This window comes from Convolutriloba macropyga, chromosome 4 (genome assembly GCF_964194025.1).
Source record: "Convolutriloba macropyga chromosome 4, txConMacr16.3, whole genome shotgun sequence".
In the NCBI taxonomy this organism is placed as follows: Eukaryota; Metazoa; Xenacoelomorpha; order Acoela; family Convolutidae; genus Convolutriloba; species Convolutriloba macropyga.
Window position 1 is genome coordinate 10,942,660 of NC_134471.1, and position 24,167 is coordinate 10,966,826.

The 24,167-nt window shown below is 37.4% G+C and overlaps 1 protein-coding gene across 1 annotated transcript in view; it reads left to right on the plus strand.

Moving 5' to 3' along the window:
- Positions 1 to 1,279: 1,279 nt before the first annotated feature.
- LOC142337452 (ephrin type-A receptor 4-A-like) overlaps positions 1,280 to 24,167 on the plus strand; it is a 63,877-nt gene continuing 40,989 nt past the window's right edge. Inside the window, exons 1-6 of the mRNA XM_075386680.1 lie at positions 1,280 to 1,335; positions 2,119 to 2,230; positions 6,432 to 6,526; positions 19,074 to 19,204; positions 21,533 to 21,877; positions 22,186 to 22,370. Coding sequence (XP_075242795.1) covers positions 2,149 to 2,230; positions 6,432 to 6,526; positions 19,074 to 19,204; positions 21,533 to 21,877; positions 22,186 to 22,370 — 838 coding nt within the window. The 5' untranslated portion in view covers positions 1,280 to 1,335; positions 2,119 to 2,148. The remainder of the gene's footprint in view (positions 1,336 to 2,118; positions 2,231 to 6,431; positions 6,527 to 19,073; positions 19,205 to 21,532; positions 21,878 to 22,185; positions 22,371 to 24,167) is intronic.

The window sequence follows — 24,167 nt, forward strand, 5'->3', positions numbered from 1 at the left end:
CTTCATTAAGAGTTCACTGGCTTCCTTTTAATTGCTATATTCCTCGAAGATTGAATCACTTTAATTGCCTCTAATTTCCAATAACCCTCTCTTACTCTGTCATTAAGATAAGCGGTGGTAGTCATAAATTTTACCATTTGGGTGATAGTTTGGTCTAGTTGTTCCTTGAATACTAATATTATCCATATTTCTTCACAAGTTGGATGTGATTAGAATAGCCGAATTACATTATACATAGTTACACCTATTCTGTAAATGTATTTGCTGTCTCAATTCTCTAACAAGGTGCGTTCTAATTGGCTGAAAATAAAAGCGCTTATAAAGAAGCCTTTCTTTTGCTTGTAGAAAGAATTATTAATCTAAGTTAAAATGAAGAGAGCGTAAAATTCACTTTTAGTCGATAGCTTGACCATAATAGAGTAAATCCTTAAAAATATCTTGCTAAAAAATACTTGAGTTTCAAAATATCGGATCAAAAATATCGTTTCCTCTGTTCAATTAAGCAGCTCAGTGGAGATATCGATTGAAGATACAAAAGTTATTTTACGTCAAACAAAAATTCAGTTCACAAGTTAAAGCTTTTATTCATTCTTCAGCTGAAAAATTCGATTTTATTCATCGCTTTATCCGCATTCAATTCCATAAATCAACAACTCCCGTTACAATCATTATCTTAAGTGACAATTTTAATGGTCAACAATTCAGATTTTTGAGGTGAGAATATTTTTTCCGTTTTTTTTTCCTGCGGAGCTTTCCGTGTTGTGTGTTGAGAGCCTCCCCCCCCCCCCCCCCTCCCTTGAAAGAATTTCACGGAGACTTTCTTAATAAAAACTTTAAAGTTATAGGACGTAAGTTGAGGGGTTAGCGCATGGAGGGGGGGGGGGGTGTTTTTTAAAATTCACCTTGAACGAACCCGTCATGATTAGCGAGGTAGCACTCGTTTACGCGTTGACGTCGCTCCTATTTGATACGCATACTTTGGAATGATGATGCTCTAAAACTGTTTGTTGGTTGTTAACTTATTATGGATGAGTTTAAAACTTTTAGTTCTGAAGTTCTTGCAGAAACACCCGCTTATTAAAAATGGATCTTTAACCCTATTTCGCCCCCGCCCAGACCCGCCCCGCACCGATCTTAGTGGAGATAAAACACGCACCCCCCCCCCCCCCCTCCCCCATATTAAGGGCAATAAGTAGCCCCGGAACATGGCTCTAAACTGAATAGATCTGTCCAAAACGGATAGTATATTTCTGGATATTCAGTCTGTGGAAATCAACAATCGAATCTGCAGCGTTGACTGTTGTTGAAAACGACGTGACCGAATTAATTCTGAGTGTAAGTGGTTAAAATTGTTCACATTAAGCTTCTTCAGAATCGAATGAACTATTCGTAATTTCACCATAGATAGAAACTTTCGAGTGTGAACAGTTTTCATCTTAAACGTGAGTCATTTTGAACATTCACGTTTTGGCCTTAAATTCTGGCATCCACAAAAACAATTAAAGCTTAATTTACGAAAATCCACGATTAATTATCAACTAGAAATCTGGGCCCGCAACCAGAAAATAGTAATTAAACATCAGTTTACAAAAACCCTTTAATAATGGCAACTATCAAATCTGGAAAATATTGTGAAATCGAGCCAAATTTTTGTTGTAATTGCTCTAATTAATTTTCATTGAATTCGTAATTTTCTCTATAAACTGTCTGTTAAGAGATCAGTTGCACGCACTCACATTAACTGCCGGCCAATTAATAATTAAGGGCCCAAATTTACCAAATTGGGATGTTGAACTCTCATTTCACAATTCAAAAAAGGTCAAACGTTCCAAAACGCGGCCTTTTTGATGTTTAGCGGCTTTTACTTTCATGTTGAAAAAATTGACCTTGTATTTTACAACAGAGGTCATAATTTTTTCCGGTATTTAAATTTTCCATTTACATGTAGCTTGATTTAGAACGGATTTTTGACAATTGTTAATAATTTATTGGATTACTTTGTTATGACTTTGTTATAACCGTTACTTAATCAAACAATTGTCAATGCTAGATAGAAATGTTTACATGTTTCGATTGTTTTAACTGAAATTTGTGGAATCAACCTATTCCATGTTTCAGCCCAAATCTGTAGTGAAAACTGTTGTCGTCATGAGCAGAGCTGTTGTTATTATTCTGGTGCAAATAGCAGTAATCAATTTGTGGAGTGTAAAGTGTACACAAATATCAAGAGGTAAGTTTAAACCAATCTTTTTGTACATACTTGTTACGTTTATTTGGGCAGTAAAGTTGTGAAGCTTTACTTTACTGTCATTGTATCTGATCCCATATTATCTGAGGCCGCAGGTGTACTGCATTGGACTTTTATCGAATAACTATAGTGTCGTAAGATTTGAAAATTTGCCTTCTTTGAACCTTTAGAGCATGACAGTTGGTTTTGTTCAAATAAACAGCACCTCGGAAAGATAACGATGCATCGACTTGAGTTTGCCTAGCTACCGTGACGCAAGAATGTAAAAGTAAATCAGATTTTGTTTGGGGGCAGCGCTGAGAAAGCAAAACTGAAGTACAATTTATCAGTAAACGGATGACTGATAAGTTCTTGAGGGTTTTTAAAGTGCATAACCTTGAAAGAACCGAAAAACCGACTTTGCTTATTGCTACCTCCTTCTTTTTTTTGCTTTGATGATTTTCATATCTTAGTGTAGTCATATACAAGTCGCTTATCGTACGCTCGTTAAAAAATAAACGTTAAAGTCGCAATATTACATAGTAAACTGCTTGTGTTTCCAGAGCCTTTCCGATAACATTCCGATGTACGTTCTCCTGTACGATTTAATATGAGTCAACTGAAAATCGGTAGAATCTGAAGTACTCTAATTTCTAGAAAGATGAAAAAAATTTACTTAAGGAGAAAATCCAGATAGAATTTTGCCATTTTTCCGTTAACAGATGTAAGTTAAGTTCCACGTGATATCTGTTCATTTGATCATACCGCTCTTAAATTTACAATTACAAATTAATAAAGACAACGGAGGAAATTTAAGAAAACGGAAGTTAGATGAGGATGCTCTTCAACAATGGGCAGTTTACTATGTAATATAATATAGCACTTGAACTTTTACTTTTAACGAATGCAGACAACTTGAACAATTGATTTGTAAATAACAAATTTGTATGAAGAAATTCCTAAAAGTCTTCTGCGGAAGCAAGTCTTGCGCAGGTCTTTTATATCCAATTCTTTGATTGCTCCAGCAAAAATTATTTGTAAAATTGTTACTGGCTTAAATGAAAATTTTCTTACGAATATTACGTTTTTTAAGTATTAAATTGCAATTTTAGTTGTTGAAGGGAGAACTAATATGACGCTCATACCTTTTTTAAGGCCAAATATGATGGAAATTGCTCAACTCCATTTTGGAAATACGTTTGCCTGATTAATGTTAGACTTAAAGTTATTTAATAGTCTTGTCAGTTTTGCTGTCGTTCCAAGAGGTCTGAATCTTTCTTTTTGTTTTTAAATTTTGAGTATAGAACCTTTTTTGTTTTTAACCGTGGTTGGGTCATGTGCGTAGTTTTAATGCTGAAATTTTGTTTAATTGCTCTTGAATGAAGTTCATAGCAATTATTGTAAACGTGTTGGTTTTTTCTTAATGCAAATTTTTTTCTTGACCATTTTGCATTTTTCTTCTAGAACATTCTTTGACTTCTCAAGTGACTCTTTAATGCTGTCGTTTTTCATTTTTGAGGAATCTCTATTGCTCTCACTCCGAATTAAAGCTTGTTCCTAATATAAAGTCGGTTGCAGCATAGCTAAAATAAGGGACAAATTGCACAGCCGGCAGCGCAAATGGTTATGAAGCGGGAGGTCAATGATTCGAATACCGGTGGGGTCACATGTTTTTCCACCTGCCTGTCGTTTGAGCAGTTCTTCCAACATTAGTCGTTTTGCTTTATTTTTTTCCAGAATCTTCTTTTGCTCGATTGAGTGATTAGCTTTTCCGTCAAAAGCAAAGAGAAACTGGTAACGCTCGTAGGCATTAAGTTGCCGTGTAACCCTCGGTGAACTTTATCAGGCTCTAAGTAAACGCTTCGCAGAAGCTGTACTTCTTATGCAATTGTGAAAATTTGTTGATTTGGACCTCCCATTCCGCGCACCCACATTTTGCTTCTCCCCTTACCAATTGCAGCTGGTCTAATCCTAAGTGGGCTAAAACTAAAACCAACGCTTTGCCTGTCGCTCAATATTATTTCATCCGATGGTAGCTGGTTGTTTTGTATTATTTCCATTTACTTTTTTGGTATCTTTCGGTCAAATCGCTGTGATCATGGCCGATTCGGTCAAATTGCCGATATCATTGTCCGCTACGATGCGTCATTTTTGGTTATATTTTAAACATAAGTTGAGGATGACTAAATCGATATTCGTGGTTTTTTCTAGAGATATATAAAATACTCCTTGATTTACTCATTTCAAATTATTTGGTTTTTACATTGTTCTTTAAAATTAACTAAATTAGACTTGAGCTAATGTGCCACCGACAAATTTTCAATTGAACATATTTGCGCTGAAACTTTATAAGAAATGCAGTAAAATTATAGTTATCTTTTAAAATTGTTTGTCATGCGTTACTGTTTGTTACTGGAATATTTGTCGTTATTTTGTCCCTCTTATTCTCTTAAGGTTCGTAACTTGGATTGTATATGTAAATATTATGTGTTTTAGATAAAAATTTTGAACTTGTCAAGCCATTGTCTCATTCTGCCTTTTATATTGAAAGATATTTACTATCCACTTCATTTTTCGGAAGATTTTTTGCGATGATCAGTTTTTGTGAAGTTTTGGCAGTTTTTAGTTACACGCCCCCAGGGCGATCTGTAAAACCAACCATTGAGAAGTAGGTTTAGAACTGCGTTTGACTACCACGTTAGCTAGCCATTGCTATTGATAACATTACCAATTTACCCTTAAAATATTTGGCCAATAACAGTTGGACAAAAACATGAATTATCCGGCCTTTTTTATGCTTCTCAATTGACTCTATGGTTAAATCGTTGATTACACTGCCGAGTTCTGCAAAAACACGTTCGAGTTCTAAACCAGCATGATGTTGTTGACAAGACGTTCTCATCTGTCAGAATCAGAAGAGGTTTATCAAATATGTGTTAAAAAATTTTTGCATCAGAAGTGGTATAATTCTCTTGCTTCAAAAGTCACAAACTTTTGTTAAGTTTTACGACCTTTCTGGTAAACATGTCTAATTTTGGGGGTTACATCTTTCTTTTGTGCTTTTCTAATCAAATTCTTCAACACAATTTGGTGATCAAACAGCCATCGGCTGTTGTTTAACGCTCAGCACGAAGCTCTATACTTTTTTTTATTATTTATGAAGTATGATTACACCATAAACCTCTTCTTCATAGCTTTGGTACTATTATGTAATTTGGATTGGAATTTTCGACAATGTAACAAAATGTTACGCTTAATTAAACTAGTCAATAGCCATCGTTTTGTGATAATTAACTCGCTTCATTTGTCAATTTGCTTATTAAAATTCTCCTGATAATAGTGAAGTTCATGTTAATGACAATACACTACACGCTCTTGTGTTTTTCTGCTGCGAAAAATTGTAAGAAAGTTCGGTGAATTGAAACAAAAAGCATAATTACTAACTTCAATTTGAATTTGAAGCGGTACCTTCAATTAAATTGTGCTTCACAGTGGATTAAATCTGCGACCCATCAGTAATTCAGAGTCAGAGAGTTTGATCAAAGAATCAATTATCTGACCACTAGGTGATGGTGGTGCTGGTGGGGGGGGGGGGGGGGGGGGTTGTGATGAAAATTTACACATGCATGTTACTATGCTCTGAATGTCAGCAATTTACTTCTAAATGTCAGCATTTATCACTAAAATGATAAATTTAATTCCGAACAATTTTTTAATGGATCGATATTTATCGAAATTTCCTTGTTAATTGCTCTCAAACGAAGTTTGTAGCAATTATATTAGTCCTGTTGGTCTTTTTTTAAGCGTTGTTTTTCAAATGTCAAAATTGTTTCAGCGCTTGAAGGTTTGAAGCATGATCGCGTTTAGAATCATATTTTGGCATTTTGGTTGAAATTTTTTTTGCGGAAGAAATTGAATGTATTTTGCTGGGTGAAATGTACTTCATTTGTGTTTATTTTTTAGATTGGCTTTACACCCTCCACATTTCACGTACTTCCTATTACGACCCTTATCTAAAAATGAAGAAAAGGAAAAAACAAGTCCCAACAACACGAGAAATTCAAATTTCTACTCTTAATGACATGTTCTAGAACGTCCTGTCATTTAGGGGTGTCCCATTTTTTCACCCCTATTCATTTAATAAATCGGGGTTAAATGATAGGGGTTAAATGAATAGGGGTGAAATGAAGTAGAACCATTTTAGGAGATTATGATCTAGACGATGCGGGAAAGTATGAAACGAGAGAGGAGGCAACTTGGGTCGCGTACAAGGGCAGCTCCAAACAATTGACGCCCGGGGTAAGTTGATCATTGTTTACAAACCACCCCCTCGGTTACAAAACCAAAATGCAATCACTTTTCCCTTAAACCTGCTTTTCATAACATATTTGAGCGGCTAGACCGTAGTTGCTAATGATATAGAACGAAATTACGTCAAAATATAAGTGAAAGTACCATTTGACTTTTCAAGTGTGGCGGTTTTCCTTTGAAATTTGGGGATTAAAATTAAGTTGTATTAGTAGCCGCGTGAAGCAATTCAGGGTTAAATGAAGTGTAACATCTTTGAAGTGAATCGCGATTTAGGCTTCAAGCGTCATTATTCAATGAAACTCCGAAATAACGTAAGCCTAGTTTTTGTTCAAATGAACAATGGACTAATTACCAAATACCTCATTTTGGGATTTTTACAATAAAGCGGAGAATTGTTTTAACATTCTTAGACAAACCTAATTCCTGCATTGAAGCTTCTTTCGCAATCTTTAATCAATTTTCGTTTAATCTGGCGATATTTGGATTAATAAAAGATACAAAAGGCAAGGTTAAATTTGACATTTTCAATTTGAAAGTGACTGAAAGAGCAAAATTAATTTTATATGTGTTTTGTGTCACAACTAGAATAAACACACCCATACCGCGCACCTGCGCTTAAGTCTGTGCTTTCTCTTTTTATGAGTTTCATTTGACGCAAAAAATTGCACAAAAACGGCTTTGAATTTAAGCCGCTCCTAGCAAAAGATATTAGTATTTAAAGACAGTTGAGTTGTGTTTTAGTCCCAGACAAAGTTGACGTTTTCAAGCTATAAAAAAGTGGCTTTGGGAATATGAGTTTGAAAAATTGGAGAATTTGAATAAAATGAGATTTTTGAGATGTATCTCGCTGCACTGAAATGAGGTTGTTTGAAAACTCCTTCAGAAAAATAACTGAGATTTCCCCCTCCAAGCTAGCAAAACTGATTTTGAAGACCAATTTGATTTCAAAAAATTTAACCAATCATTTTTCGTACAGTTTTCAAAGAACATTTTCTTTTTTTAAACATGTGTATAAATCGTTTGAATTCTACTAGAATAAACTCAGCGATTTTAGCCTAAATATTCAATCTACAAAATGTCCAATTTTTTTTATTCCTCTTTGAAGAACTTTCCTGCTTAGACGAGAATAGCTCAAAATAGCGTTTTAGTGAATTCTTGTAATGGTAGACAATTGACCTTTGTCTATTTCAGAACTCATACCCGAATAACGTTTAGTTCTGTATGTTCTCTCTACCTAATGGGAGTTTTTGTAGGCCAGATTTTTTTTAGCCAAGGAATTAGCGATATTTTGGTGATTATTGTGACAACAAACCGATTTGATTTCCGCTCTAAGCTGGGGGTAACTTGAACTATCCGGACAGTACTGTTCCTTCCTAACCTTCCCACTTTCTTTCATCTCTTTTCACCTTTAATTACACGGCTGAAAATTGATGAAAAGCTGTGGATCATGTTTCAAACCAAACTAATACTCCTAATCAATTGAGCGAAAATATACCAATGTGTTTTCTCAACGAGAGAATATTCTGCGCTTATTTTTTTTTTCAATTTTCGAAAATGGAAAATCAAAGCGTGTTTATTAATGTCTGTATGTGAGTTACGTCTGTATTTTTTGCAATTTATTCGCAGTGTTGTTTAAAATACATTAGAAAATCAATCCGGAATATGTTATCTGCACATTTCTGTCATTTTTCAGTATTTATTTCCCAGAAAATTCTCAAATTGTCCAAAAATAGGGAAAGATGGAGGGACGGAACTGTTCACGTGGCGCAATGGGAGATCAAGATACCTTGATTGCCCTTTGGGGTGAAAGGGGGTGACAATAGCCCGGATTCGGGGATGGGTAATTCAATCGCTTAATTTTCAACCCCCACCTTCCGGCTATTTTACGCTCCCTGCTGCTGCTAAGCGGGAGGTTTGTATGTTATCGATTTTAAAATCTTTTCCATTTTCCACTGAATGAAGTGACCCAAATTCCAAATCAAATGCTGTGTCGATTTGCAGAAAGACTTTAAATTGAAATATTCAGCTCAAAATTGTCAATGAGTACAAGTTCATTTCAATATTTTTGATTACTAGTGAAGCTCTGCTTCAACGCTTTTTTTGCTTATGTATAGCTTTTTGAATCCAAACGGAAACAAACTTGTCGATGTGAAAGTTACAATTCTTGTGACTTTGTTAAAGCACGTGGTAATTCTTGGTTACAATTTTGTTGAGACCTTGAAAGTTCTTTTGACCTTGAACATTTCCCGGCCTCCTTGAACTCGTTCAATTGTGACATCTGTGGGCTTCCTTTGTTGTTATCCTGCGAGTACAGTTGAGGGTACAAAGATGATTTTGTTGAAACTGACAACTTGGTTTTTGTGAAAATCATCAGAAATGTTATCAATTTCATATAAAACTGATTTGGTACATGTTGTCGAAGCTGTGATGAAACCAATTGAGAATTTTTGGGTTTTTCTCAAAGTTTATTGATTTAATCTGCTCCACGATCTTTTGGTTCTTCTCGATGAAGGGGTATGAGGCGACTGACTGGTCTGATGTAAACTCCAGTTTGTGTCTTCACTTGAACAACACGAACAATGTTGTCATTACCGTCGAAAGTCTGTACTATACGAGCAAGCGGCCAACACATTGGGGGAGTGTTGTCTTCTTTGATGATCACAATATCGTCCACTGCTGGTTGTACGTTTTCTGTCCTCCATTTGTTCCGCTGCTGCAATGAAGATAAGTATTCGACACTCCATTTCTTCCAGAACTGACGAATCATTTTGTCTATGTTTCTCCAATGTCGTGACAAGGTGTTGTTCTTTGGTGAAGATGGCTCGGGTATTGCTGTGATGGGTCTTCCGATGATGAAATGTCCAGGGGTTAAAGCTAGGGGATCGTTGATGTCGGTTGATGGCGCTGTTAAAGGGCGAGAATTGAGGATGGCCTCAATTTGGGTCAGGAGAGTTGTGAAAGCACTGGTTGATAACTTAGTCGATCCAACTGTTCTGTAGAGATGGCGCTTCATAGACTTAACAGCTGCTTCCCACAGTCCTCCAAAATGCGGCGTCCTGGGTGGTATTGTAAACCAATCAATGTGATTTTGGCTCGCAAAATTATTAATGAGGTCCTTGAACTCTTCATCACGAAGAAGTCGCCTGAATTCGAGTTCTCCTCGGGCTCCTATGAATGTTGTCGAATTATCACTGTAGATTGCTTGGGGAGTACCGCGTCTTCCGGTGAATCTCTTGAGGGTATCGAGGCAATCTTCTTTGGTTAGATTTTCCACTGGCTCTAAGTGTATTGCCTTTGTGGACCAGAAATGAGTACCAAAAATGAGTACAAGTTCATTTCAATATTTTTGATTACTAGTGAAGCTCTGCTTCAACGCTTTTTTTGCTTATGTATAGCTTTTTGAATCCAAACGGAAACAAACTTGTCGATGTGAAAGTTACAATTCTTGTGACTTTGTTAAAGCACGTGGTAATTCTTGGTAACAATTTTGTTGAGACCTTGAAAGTTCTTTTGACCTTGAACAAATGAATATAGCTGCGTATGACTTTTGCAGTTTCTGTGAAGAATCTTTGGTGTAAAACGGTCCACAATAGTCCATCCCAGTGAACTGGAAGGCAAAAGATTCAACTATCCGTTCTGCTGGCAGATCTCCCATTAATGGCTGGCGTATGCGGGCGTCAAATCGTATGCAGGGCTTGCAGTTGTGAATAACCTTCTTAACACTGGCGATTCCTCCAGGAATCCAAAATGTTTGTCGGAGGGCAAAAAGGGTCATCTGGGGTCCACTGTGAAGGTTTCTCGAATGACTTTCTCGAATGAGTAACTCGGCTAGTGGAGATGTTTTTGGAATTATTATGGGGAACTTTTTGTCCACGCTATACGGCGAATTTGCAAGACGACCACCAACGCGGATGACGTTGTTGTCTTCGTCAAAGAATGGGGAGAGGCTGAGTAGATGACTGTTCTTCTTGATACGCTTACTGGATGATTCAACTGGTAGGTTTGAAGTTGAGTCTTCCGGTATTGTTGATCCTTTTATATACTTGAATTCCGGCAGAAAGAGTTGTTGGATGATGCTGTAAAGGGCTATTCTGGCTGAACGGAGATCCAATGGGGAAAGTTGATGACAAACACCAATTTGTCTTTTTGCTGTCATGTGTTGCTTCTTCTTCTTACCTGTTGATAGAAGGCTTGTTGGCGGCGATGAAACACTTGCTGATAAATCCGTCTGTAGCTCATAAACAGATTCGTTCTGTGATTGTTGTTCCATTGATTTGTATTGTTTTTGTTTCGTTTCATTTAGACGTTGATTATTGAATTGCGGATGCTGTTTATTCGGGTTAATAAAGGTGTGCAGTTCATGATAATCTTCTGGTGTTGAAAGAAAATTGCTGGATTGTGGAACCGAGTCTGTCGGTGTTGACTGGATTTCAGTGGTTGTTTGCTGAAGTCCGTTCATACGTTCCGTAGATTTCTCTTCCTTTGGCTCTGCGTGCTCGAAGGAGAGAGGGGGCTGCGGGCACAAATCTGCTTCTTGGCTGCGGTGATGAATGTTTGGCTGTAGGGATTGGTCTTTATGGCTGCTCTGAAAAATGGGCTGTGGTTGACATGGGCTGTGGATATTCTGCAGATGACGTGCGTCCGGATTGTTGCTGAATAAACCAGAATCTTCGCATGGGTTTTCCTGCTGGTTGGTTACGAACAACTTTTCTGTGAAATCGTTTGAAGATTGGTCTCGGGGTTTCATCGTGTGTTGTAGATGTTGATGATCTTGGTCGTTGTCAGAACACTTTAGTTGAACATTCCCGTGCTGTTCTCTGTCGGAAACTGATTTTGGTTTTGGTTTTTCATACGTATTTGAATGATCAATTGCAGGTTGCGACTGACTGTAGTTGTTGCTTGACCTTCTATTTATTCTTGCTTGTAGTCGTTGAGTGAATAGTTTGACGTAAGCGAAGACTCTTACAAGTCGATGCATTGACGACTGTCGGCTAATAAGATCTAATATCCTGTTGTCTTGCTGCTGATGCTGCATTACTAGAGATAGTTGGGCTGATGAGTTTACTTCGGCTAAAGCGTCAGTTGAGGCGTCATAGAGAGGTGTAGCATCCAATGAAGGCCAAAACTGCTCGTCTTGACGCAACCAATTGGGTCCTTTCCACCAAAGTTGATGATTAAGAAGTTTGTCGGCTGAAATTCCTCGCGATGCGCAATCAGCTGGATTGTCTTCTGTCGGTACAAACTTCCAATTTTCTGAAGGAATGATGCTCTGAATCTTGGCAACTCGGTTAGCAACAAAAGTCTTCCATTTCCTTGGGATGTCTTTAATCCAGGCGAGGGTCACTTGTGAATCCGTCCAAGCAAAGACTTTGGGGTTGGGAAAACGGCTGTCATTGATGGCTTCTTTAACTGCTTGAGACAATTGTGCTCCGAGAAGTGCTGCACAGAGTTCTAAACGAGGAACACATAAAGTTTTGATTGGGGCAACGCGTGTTTTAGCTGTCAGCATTTGTGTGTGCACTCGGTCGTCCATTTGTTCTCGCACGTAGACAACTGCGGCATAGGCTGTGGTTGAGGCGTCACAAAACACATGAAGCTCCAAAGATGACGAAAAAGGTGCTGCAAAAACTCGTCGTTCAAGTTTGATCTTCTCCAGTTCCTTGAGTTGATGTCGAAATCTTCCGTATTGTTCCAGGATGTTTAACGATAGGGTTTCGTCCCAGGTCAACTTGTCCATCCAAAGAATTTGCAAGAAGGATTTCAACTGAATTGTTGTTGGTGACAACCATCCGAGTGGGTCAAACAACTTTGTGACTTCCGATAATATTTTCCTCTTTGTGTTGGGAAATTCTTTGTCCAGGCAAACTGTGAAGGTGAAATGATCTGGAACAGGGCTCCACTTTATTCCAAGGGTTTTGACTGTGTAGTCATCGCTGTTGATTATCATTTCGTCGGAGGTTTCGCGAAAACTGGAAGGCAATCGCTCAACAAGTGACGAAACACTTGATGTCCATTTTCGTATATCAAAACAAGCTGTTTTCAGTGTCGCGATGATTTCGTCCTGCAATTGAGTGGCGTGCTCAACATCTGAGGCTCCTGTTAGCAAATCGTCCACATACATGTCGTTATTGATTGCAAGGCGAAGGTTGCTGTTGGTGCAACTGTCTGCTAAGGCTTTGAGAGGTCTAATTGAGTGGTACGAAGATGATGCTATTCCATAGGTCACTCTTGTCATTCTGTATGTTTTCAGTTCTGTGTCATTTGGATTTTTCCACAGAACCCTGTGAAAATCCTTGTCTTCATCGTCAAGTTGAACTTGTCGGTACATCTTGGCAATGTCTGCAGATAGTGCTACCTGATGAAACCGAAAACGAATCAGAATTCCAAACAGATCCTTTTGAAGTTGCGGTCCAACCATTAGACGGTCGTTTAAAGATACTCCGCTAGCTGATTTAGCTGAGGCATCGAATACGACTCTTAGTTTAGTTGTGCTGCTAGCGTCTTTGATGACACAATGATGTGGCAAGTAGAAACAGTTTGTTGCAGGCATATGAATTCTTTTTCTGGGAACTTCTTCCATGTGTCCAAGTTGAATGAATTCCTGAATGAACTGACTATATCTGTTGTATATGTCTGGTTGTTTCTCTAGTCGGAAGATGAGGCTGCGTAGTCTTCTTTTCGCTTGATGATACGAGTCGCCCAGGGGTTTGGCGTCTTCTTTGAAAGGGAGTTTCACAACAAATCTTCCCTCTGAGTTGCGTCGGGTGGTACTTTTGAAGTGATCTTCGCATTTCTGTTCTTCTGATGTCCACTGTGTTGCTGTCGGAATTTCTTCAATCTCCCAGAATCGCTGTAAATTGTCTGGCTCAGAACAAATGAAGAAAGACTGAAGTTGACTACTCTTTTTTTCAATTTGGCTCTCACGTCCAATCACGAGCCAACCAAAACAAGATAGTCGGTAGGTAATTGGTTTTTGAGACTCCTTGATTCTGTTGTCTCCAATCATCAGTTCTTCATAGTGTCCTGCTCCAATTATCAAATCAACGGTGGATGGCTGATTGAAGTTTGGGTCCGCAAGACTGAGGTCCTGAAGTTTTGTCCAACCGCTGACATTCACATGATGTGAGGGCAGATTGCTGGTCAATTTGGCTAAGACGGTTGCTCTGATGTTGATGAACTCTTCGTCCGTCGTTTTCAGAATCAAGTTTACTGATCCTTTGCTGTTGTTGACTTCTTGAACTCCGAGTCCAAAAACTCGGCCGTCGGCTTTTTCTTTTTTCAATCCAAGGCGTTGTACTGCATCTTCCGTGATGAGGTTGCTTTGGGATCCTGAGTCTAAAATTGCTCTAATATCAGTTGTTTTTCCGTTGTTGTCAACTGAAACGATTGCGGTGGGAAGAAATAATTCTTCTTCTTCTTCATTCTGCGACTGTGCTGCGGCTGTAAATTTTTCTTTGCTTTTGTTGACTGTTCTCGATGCTTGATTGCTTGCTTCTTGTGGTGCCGTGCTGCTAGTTGTCACTGTTGGCGCTGTTGAAGTTGTCCTCGAGTTGTTATTGGCTTCCAAATGCAAAAGACTGTTGTGCTTTCGTTTGCATTTCTTACAAGTTGAACCGTTGCATTGTTCACTTCGATGTCCAGGGCGTAGGCAGTTGAAGCAAAGTCCCTTTGTCTTGATCAACTGAGCTCGGTCCTGTACTGAAAGTGCTTTGAAACTTTGGCATTGATAAATTTTATGGTTTTCGTCGCAACATTCACACGTTGTGGTCGCTGATGTGGCTATATGTGAATGAAATTTTCGAAGTTGTGGGCTGCTTGTGGGCTTCTTGTCGATGGCTGCTGCTGACTGGTGTGTGGCTGCTTCAAGGGCGCGTGTTCTTTCTTCCATGAAGTCTTTCATATCTTGATAGCGTTGGGGATTTCTTCCTGGTGATGAAAGTTCCCAACATTTTCTCGTTTCGGCGGGCAATTTCTCTGCAATGAGGTACACGAAAAAGATGTCCTGATCGTCCACGGGCTGTCCAAGGTTCCTAAGTGCTAATCTGTGTTCTTCGACTGTCTCCATGAGATCTCGAAGTGCCTTTGGGTTTTCAATTGTTACCGGTTTCTGTGAAACTATTGCGTGAACATGGGCTCGCAAAATCAGACGTTTGTTGTCGTATCTGTTCCTCAGGATGTCGCAAGCTGTACTGAAGTTTGCATCTGTGATTTGGAGAGAGGTCAAAAGCTTTGCGGCATCTCCTTTCACTGATGTTTTTAGATACTGCAATTTTTGACTGTCTGTTATCTGGCTGTTGCTTGTCACTGCTCCGTTGAATTGGTCGAAGAAGGACGTCCAATCCTTGTAGTCTCCACAAAAAGTTGGCAATTCCAGCTTGGGCAGTTTTACATTGGTGATGGCCGGTCCAGTTGCTAATCGTGGTGTTGAATTTCTAGGTGGGGTTCTTTTGTACATGACAAAGCGGTTAATTAGGTCAACATGTTGTCCTATCTTGTCGTCGTAATCTTCTGATTCTTCGATTTCTTCGTCGAGTCTGTCGGTGTCATCGATCAGGTTTTGAACTTTCTGATTCATGTCTGACAGGTACAACTGTTTTTTTGTCAACAATGCCGAGATTTGTTCCAGCCGTATGAGCTCCTCTTCACTGACATTTTGTCCAGGTCTATCTGTAATTGTTTTGGCTTCGTTGTTTAATCTGGTTGCAACAGTGCGGTGGGCTGTTCTTGACTTTTTCAATCTCTCAAGGTTTTCTGTCATTGTTGAAGACTTTTGTTTGGTGCTTTGTTGTTTGTCTGTGGATTTGTTAACTAATTAGCTGCTTTTTCTTTGCTGTCTCGTTGCCTTTGAGGTGTTGGTCTTTGCTGTGTCTTTGTCTTTGCTGTGTTGGTCTTTGCTGTGTCTTTGTCTTTGCTGTGTTGGTCTTTGGTTTGGGTGTCTTTGGTTCAGATGACTGTTGCTAGATGTAAACAAAAGAAAAACCCAAAAAATCCCCAGCTATCTGTCCCCCCGACCAATAAGACAACCGAAAAACACACAAAAAACGTTACACTTAGTCTTAGAACCGCAGAGGGGACGATTAATGCTACCTAGTTTGACGGTTTCACCCTCCTTGGTTTTCAAAAAAATGACTCAAAAAACACTTGGTATATATTTGTTCCCCCACTAGATAACTCTTGTTCCGAGACCCAGGTTAATCAACCTGTCAGTAAATTTAGGTTAATCAACTTAAATGAACTGAGGGGGGATGGTTATCTAGTGGTTGTCCGCTTTTTTTGTTGATGATTAGCTTATTTTTGATACCCCAACTTAGCCTATCTTAGTCTTATGTACCTCCCCCGATAGAGAATCTAATGTCTAATGTGAGCTGTTCCTAACCCGCGTGCGTTTGCTCACTCTAATTCTAAGGTATATCCTATGATTTTGTTCGGCGGACCAGAAATGAGTACAAGTTCATTTCAATATTTTTGATTACTAGTGAAGCTCTGCTTCAACGCTTTTTTTGCTTATGTATAGCTTTTTGAATCCAAACGGAAACAAACTTGTCGATGTGAAAGTTACAATTCTTGTGACTTTGTTAAAGCACGTGGTAATTCTTGGTTACAATTTTGTTGAGACCTTGAAAGTTCTTTTGACCTTGAACAGTCAATGTTTAAGCTGAAAAGGGAGTAAAATTTGCCCACAAGTTATAAAATCTGACTTGTGTCTTTATTGGGAATATTTACTTGTCAATCAAGACAAATTTTCCACTTTCTAGTTGATGTTTGGTCAAATCTGATCTTTTTGCGACATTGTTTGAAATTTCTGAGGGTTGATGGTAATCATCAGGCAAATTAACCCGTATCTCGTGGTACTTGTCAAAATTTCATTATGATTTATATTTGTAAATTTGAGACGAATTTTGGTCAAATTTCAAAGTCACTGAGCCCGGAAAGATTTTTCACGCGCTGTCGCGTCCATGCGACACAGCGGCATAATTTTTATCACGATTCAATACGTTTTTAGCTTTAGAAAGTTTCCCCAATTTTCAAGCACGGAGGCATTAATGTCATAATTGTGATTTTGAAGTTAAGTCTAGCAAAAAATTGTAAGAAATTTGGCACCAGATTAACAACCGTCTTTATCGTTGCCAAAGGGCATAGTGGTCGTGCTTGTCTAAGCAAAAAATGTCTGGATCCACACACAGGGTTTGTTAAATATGCGAACACAACAAGTGACAATATAGTCCCAGATTTAGCCCACCAAGAGAAGCTACCAAAATGGAAGCGTAAAATCACCTTGAAAGATTTCTTTGAAGATTAAATGCCCATAAAAACGCACGCCCGAGAAATGTCTCTTTGCCCTGCCCAAAATTCACGGTAAATACTCGAATGGGTTCATCATTTTCAACACAAACATTTGAATAACTTTTTATTTGTTTTCTTAGGAATTGGAGATTTGGTTGAATTGGGGAGGAGTTAAATTACGCGTTAGCTCCATTTTTAGTAATTGAAGCGAATAATTTCCCCCAAAATGTTTGAAAAAGCCAAAAAAGAATGAGGGGAAAAAGTTGAACAAAGTTGTGTTGTTGCCAACTATATTCAATTGCGTGGTTAGTGACCTGATATGATAACTAGCTTTCTCACACCATGCTAACTTATTAATAACCGGTTCGATTAAATTATGAAAAAGGTGGGAGTAAAAATAGTCTCGCTCCATCGCTCGATTGATTTTAGCCCAAGTTTTGATGGGAATTATCCAATGAGTTGTTAATGGAAAGGAGGGAGATGAGCATGCACCTTCCCATGAAATATTTATAAGCTCAGGGGTGAAAGATGAATGCTCGATATAAATTAAATGCACCCCAATTTAGAGAAATTTCTAATTATATAGAAACATAGGCACTGTGGATACATGTTGAGCTACACTAGTCACATTAATGAACGTTCTGTTCTCAGCATTTAAATCTGATTTTGTTGCGCTAAATTAAAACAAAAATGCAAATGAACAATTTTCTACAATAAAGATATTTCTGCTTTGTAAATTATTTTTAAATTGGAGTTTCTACTTGTTGAATGCAAAGAGAAAAAAAAGAGAAAAATTTTACTCTAAATAAGAATATCCCCCCTCCAAAAAAAAAACAAATGGATAAACAGCCCCTCCCCCCCCCCCCCTCAGAATCATCAACTAAAGTACGCAAAATAACTGTAGGGATGCATGTGATATTGGATGTCAGGAAATACGTGAAGCACCTGAAATTCCCAGGAAAGAGAAAATTGCAAAAAATGCATTACCCTATTCTTTTTTGAGTTCTTTCGTTTTTTAAATTGTTTTCTGCGTTAAAATTTGAACTATTTTCAAGAATTATATATAAAAGTAGTCCCAGTTTTCTGATGTCTTTTGAAACAAGCATTTGTTTGTATTTAAAACATTTGAGAAAAATATTATGGTTGATTCGGAGCGCAAAAAGTACAAATATATTAATTGCTTTAATACTCTGTTTAGGTTTCATATTAAGTAGGTAATTATTTACACGTAGTCTGAAGTTGAGTCAAAATTTTCAGAATAGTTTGTTTACATCGGATGGGTGCACCTAGAGTATTTCTAGTTTGGAAGCTTAGAAATCCCGAACTCCAGATTTGCAAAATCAAAAGACAGAAGGGTTTAAACCGTTGGGACCGAACCTTAAACTAAAGTGAAAGCTTGCGTTGGTTTTTAGCAGCACATAATACGCCAAAATTGAAAACATGAGAATTTGTTAATTGGGGATCGAAAGAACCCTAATGGGCTCCAGGTAGCTTTAAAGGAAAGAATTAAAGCGCCGTGGTATGCCGCCATCGGGGGACAAATTGAAACCTGATGTACGTCAAAGTTAGTTTTAGACAAGCTTCATTCGAGATTAGCAATTAAATAAACTTGAAGTTTACTTGTTCAACCCTGTGCCAAAAATAAAGAGACGGGTTTTAAATGCGCTGATATGCCCAAATACTTTGATTGCTAACACACTGTGATAGACTGAAATGATAAAACACGGTGACATTTTGTGATAACATGTCAAATATTTAGTTATGGTTTGATTAACATGCGGATTAGTTAAAACTGAGTTGGTTATGATTTCCAGTTAGCAAATGAGTAGTGTGAGATAATGGGCTTAGCTATGAAAAATACGCATGTGATGAAATTGAATTTGAAGTTCAAGATTTCTGTTTCGAAATTAAACCAATAAATAAAAATTTGGGTTAATTTTTTTGAAAAGCAAAAGTTCAGACTTCTAATTTTTCTGATTAATCCAAATTTGGCTGGAAGTAACTCGAAAGCAGGCAAAATTTGAAAAAATGGGTCTCATTGGAACTGATACCAAATCTCCAATTAATGTGATCTGTGCTCTATTCGAGAGCTAAAAATTGCTAAACGATCTAAAAATGTCAACATATATAACACGGTGATGAATTAGCTGCTTGGAGTCAAACGAATCAATGTAAATTTTGTGAACATCCTTAAAAATTGAACTTTTCACGAGGAGTGTTTATTTTAGAAGTCGTTTATTTGTTATTTCAGCCCATAAAATTGGAAGAGCGGGTGTTCCGAGACACCGATGGCTGCGGGGGGTATCCCTCCATCAACTTCTTTGTCTACTCCAAGGTGTTTGAGCCCCACATTTGTGGAAAACTCAACATATTTCTCAACAGGTCAGAAATTGTTCTCTTCAACCTTTATTTCTACAATTTTTTTTATTGCATTAGTGGCAGAAGTACAGGTTGCGTGACTCTGCTAGAAGTCATTAAGAACTTCTGGCGTTTATCGAGAACCGCGTAGAAGATCGAGTTGTTAAACCAGAATTTTGAAGTGACTTCTGCAGAGTCACTTAACCTTTCTTAAGACACACAACTTGCAAATTTCAATGTTCATGCCGAATGTTTATGGCGGAACTGCTGGCATTTTAATGTCCGACTCTACGGTCTTTCGTCATTTTAAAACTTGAACGTGCCTGTTTGAATTTTATATTCTGATCTTAAAAGAAGGGTTATCCTACTCTGAGATTTTTCAAGTGAGTGTTCAGTGGTCGTGAACAATTTGCCTTATGGTTCGAGTCACAAGCAACTTTTTGCCGAACTATTTTTTTTCACTCCCAAAAGTAGAAAGTTGGCATGTTTTGCATGACTTATGTGAGACATGAGACATAACACAACCCCCCCCCCCCCCCTCGGTTTCTTGATTGAACTGGAGCAGAAACGAGTAAATAGAAAAGCAAAAGATCAAAAATGCGTTATTAGATGGTTATCCTATAACACTTTTCAACAATCCACAAGGGGCTCTAACTTTGTCACACTCAGAAAACCTGCATGTTTATCTGAAATATCTGCAACATTAACATTTCTTCATGTAAACAAGACGGCGTCCTGCCTCTATCGGGTTCAATTTCAAAGCGCTGACTAAAGTTTTCGGCACGTTTTATGTTACGCGACAAAGTCATGCCCTAGCGACCAATCTTTTAGGATCTGCAAAACTTCGGCAACGAATGCCAACGAAATCTTGATAAATTAGGTTTCACTTGAAACAAAATTTGACCGCTTTTGTTGCTTCGTGTGATATTAATCTGTGTGGAAATTGAATTCGAATTTCAATTAGCATTCACCTGTAATATTCATGGCCATGGCTCACGGTTTCAAAAGGACTTAAGGACGAATCTAATTTTAAATACAAATTCGATTCAATGGGGGTTTTCTTAGCACAGTTTAGCTACGTTTCCACGATTTTGCGACCTTAACTTAAACTCTGATCTGAACGCGGTTTCCCGGCTGGTAGTCGTCTATTGACATTTATTTGCAACGTGTCATGTAAATCACTCTCTTTAGGTTCGCTCCATAAAATTGGGGAACCATAGTGAGAACTAATAACTCGCAACTTGACGATTCCAACGTTTCTGTCCATTTTTCTATTATCGGCTGGGTTCACAAACTTTGAGTCTTGTTTTAATCTGATAATCTTTTGCCTGTTGATTTGTAATGATTGAAATTTTATCACTATAGTGTTTTAGAACTCGCTCAAACATAAACATGTAAATAACCGCTAAGTTGTTAAACCATAAGCTTTGCCATAACTAATATGGCTTTTAATTTTGTTACAAAGACATTATATTAAACAAATTGAGAGGAATTATAGACCGTTATCATAATAGCTTGTCCAAAATATTATGGCGACATATTTGAGGCACATTTTTGACAACTTCGCTCAAATTTGCAGGTCGACTGAAGTTTTCAGTTTAATTTGAAACAAAATCAAAGAGTACGAATAGTTTTTCATATTTTGATCTAAACCAGACCCAATGACGAAAAACTGTTAATTTTCAGGATAGGCTGAGGGCCCTTCCTTGGGTGTTATATTATTGTTTGTCTTATTTGTTCAAATCACGTGAAGTGTATAGTCGAAAACAAAAGCAAATAATTATGCTTTGAATTGCGATTAATTTTTATGGCACCTATCATAATATTTATGAAGGCGGCTTGAAGTCCGAAAATTTATGTTTTGCTATTGAAAAAGAAGGGCTGAAAAATATCCATGTAATAAATAACTTCCCATCAAATCACCTGTTATTTAAGAGCACTAATCTACTCAGCAAAGAGGATAGGTGATGAATATTTAATTTTTATACCTGCTAGACTACTCTTTGCGAAAAGTCAGTGATAGTTAAAGCAACCGGGCTCTTCTTAATTTTTAATGACATGAGTAGTTTCAAGCTCCCAACAAGCAAAATCTCTTAAGATTCAAAAATTTTCTTAATAAAATTTTAGTAGCGTTACATGCAAATGAGAGCTTTTCGAGTGGAAAGAAAACTCGCCAAGAAAAACAGGCAAAATAGCTCAATTTCATCATTTAAAACCAAAGAAAGGCAAATTAAACGAACCGATTATTTTGGTTGTTTGAATTATTTGCAACAATTACTTTAGCAATTATAACATTTAAAAACTGGCTTTAAAATTCACTTCACAAAATTTTTGTATCGTGTGCGTCTTTAGCTACGAAGAAGAGGATAATCAACCTGGAATAACCAAATTTTACCTGGGCATCGTTCCTGTGCACAATAATGATTACGGCAGTCTGAATCCTGATAAAATCAATCAGAACTTTGACGTAAAAGCAGTTAAAAACGCCTCATATTCAGTTCCGTTCGGAAAAATTCCCCTGAGTACTACACAAGCATTCAGGCTGGCTATCAAAGCAGAGCGAATGTGTGGGACGTGGGAGTTTCTTAGTTCGAACATAGATCCAGATGTCTATGATATATCCATGACTTCCACAACGTGTCCTAGTGCAGCCCACAGACTGTCCAAATTTGCAGAGGGGTGTGAACGGAAACAGAGGTTGGCTCCATTTTCAATAAATTGTCAGATTTTTAATTTTGAATCCCTTAAACGGGTCAACAAACAAAAAATGAATACAAGCCAACAACCCGATGGCACACTTATTGTAATGGTTAGACGAAGTAGAGATATTCTGAACAATCTGATTTGTAATGAAAACTAATTTTTGACTATATACGGAATCATTGTCATTAAAAGTACACTTCAGAAAAAATTTTAGGAATTTATTTCTCTACATTTTCCAAGGTTTCAGTCTTCCGAGTTTCGATTTCAAAATTTCATGAGTCAATCTGGTTTTTGTGCCGCAGTGAGGAACGAACCGAAGTGTACGGAGAGTGTATAGACAACTCAGTACCAATTAAGAGAGGGGTGAGACCGGCAGCCTACTGCTTTGACTTTAACAATGGATACACCTTCTCACACAAGGATCCCTTCTGCATGTGCAAGGCTGGCTACGAACCCGATGACATAGAAAAACCCACAAATTGTACCCGTTAGTTCCTTACTCGTTTTTAATAGCCACAAAGCGATAACTGGGGCTATTATTGGCCTTCTCTTGGTTTTTTTACAATTCAAAGAATTTGAATTGTATTGGGGCGCTGTTTTTTTAGGATGTGTTCCCACATTTTTCAATGACTTTGATCTTTCAAAACGGGATAAACAGTTAAAGCCCAAGCATTAAGTTTCATTGGAAGTCCAAAGTGAACGTTACTAGTCCTTCAATTGCTTAGAGTGGTGCAGCTGCTGGGATGGCTTCAATTTGAGGTTAAAAGGTCATTTTTAGGAGTTTTTGGGCTCAAAAAGGTGCAATTTTTCATGTTTTTTTTTTGCGATTTTTTTTGTTTTTTTTTGTTTGATTACTGTGATGTTGAAGCTTTCAAAAATTGATGAAGGCCTTTTTAAAGACAAAATTACTCGTTATGACCATTTTATGAGCTATATGTTTTGGTACTACAAACAAAAGCACGCAAAATGATACTAATTTTGCAATTTGTTTCCAAGCTTTTTGAAAATTTTTGTCATTTTTTGAGTTGTTCCAGCTTCAGGGGCCAGGGATTCTCCTTCATGGTTCGATAATAGGGCACTGTGTTGTTTCTAGAAACAATCGATTGGTTTTCAACATTTCTAATGTCTCGAATTTTAGCATTTTTTTTTTTTATAAAATCTGCAATTTTTTTAAGGTTTCCTAAATTTCTTGTCAATTTTTAATTTTTTTCCACTCTCAAGTGCCAGGAAACCTATTCCACGATCTGCGAAAAGGTTGCTGTATGGTTGTTAGTTTCAATGGATTTGTTTTCGACAATTTAACCTTTCGAATTTTAAAAATTTTCTGATAAAATTAGCAATTTTTATTTTAAAATATTTGTCTTTTATTCAATTTTCTTGTCTAATTAGCCAAATAACCTCATACAGGGTTTGATAGTTTGTTATTAAATAGTTGCTATGGGGCAATTGAATGGTTTTCAACATTTTGAAATAACGAATTTCTGTTTTTTGAAACTTAAAAAAAATTTTGCCTATCAATCTTTGAACCAATTAATTATTTAAGGCTTTGAATTGGGTTACTGGATAGCCTCTAGAGACACAGAAATGATTCTTAAGACATTAAAATCACAATTTTTAGCAACATTTTATTAAAATTTGCAATTGATTTCATTTTTTAAAGAAAATGTTTTGGGTCATTTTCGGGTTAATCAATCTTCAAGGGCCAATGAATTTTTTCAGGCCTTGCAGATATAATACCAGTCCAATTTTAGGAACAAAGACTGGTTTTGAACAAATTTTTGAAACATGTATGTTTAAAGGGATCACATTTTGCCTTAGGAGTAAAAGCTGCAAGAGTTTTAGCAATGGTTACATTTTTGTTTAATTTGTTTGATTCTCAATTTTTTAGATGACTTTGTCTGTGTTTTGTCTGGCATTTTTCAACTGATCTGCTGTTCAGGTACAGTAATTCAAGTGGAACCAGTTTTTTTGTTCATTTCCGTGATTAAATTTTTGGTCAAAAATGAATTCCTCACTTTGAAATTGACTTTTATTTACATTAATTCAAGAGATAAGGTCAAATGGGCGTGTGTCACTCTAAATGAAGGTTATGAGAGAGCAGCTAATAGAGGCAGCAACATTTTATACATAGTTTAAATCAAAATGTAACATATAAGCCTTCAACGAAAAGACGAATTTTTTGGTCTGTCTTTTTTACAGTTTTTTGGGACTGCAGATTACGAAGCTATTGCGGCTATTTTCTGGCAATCTGCCAGCTATGTTTTAATTCGGCAGACTCGATGTC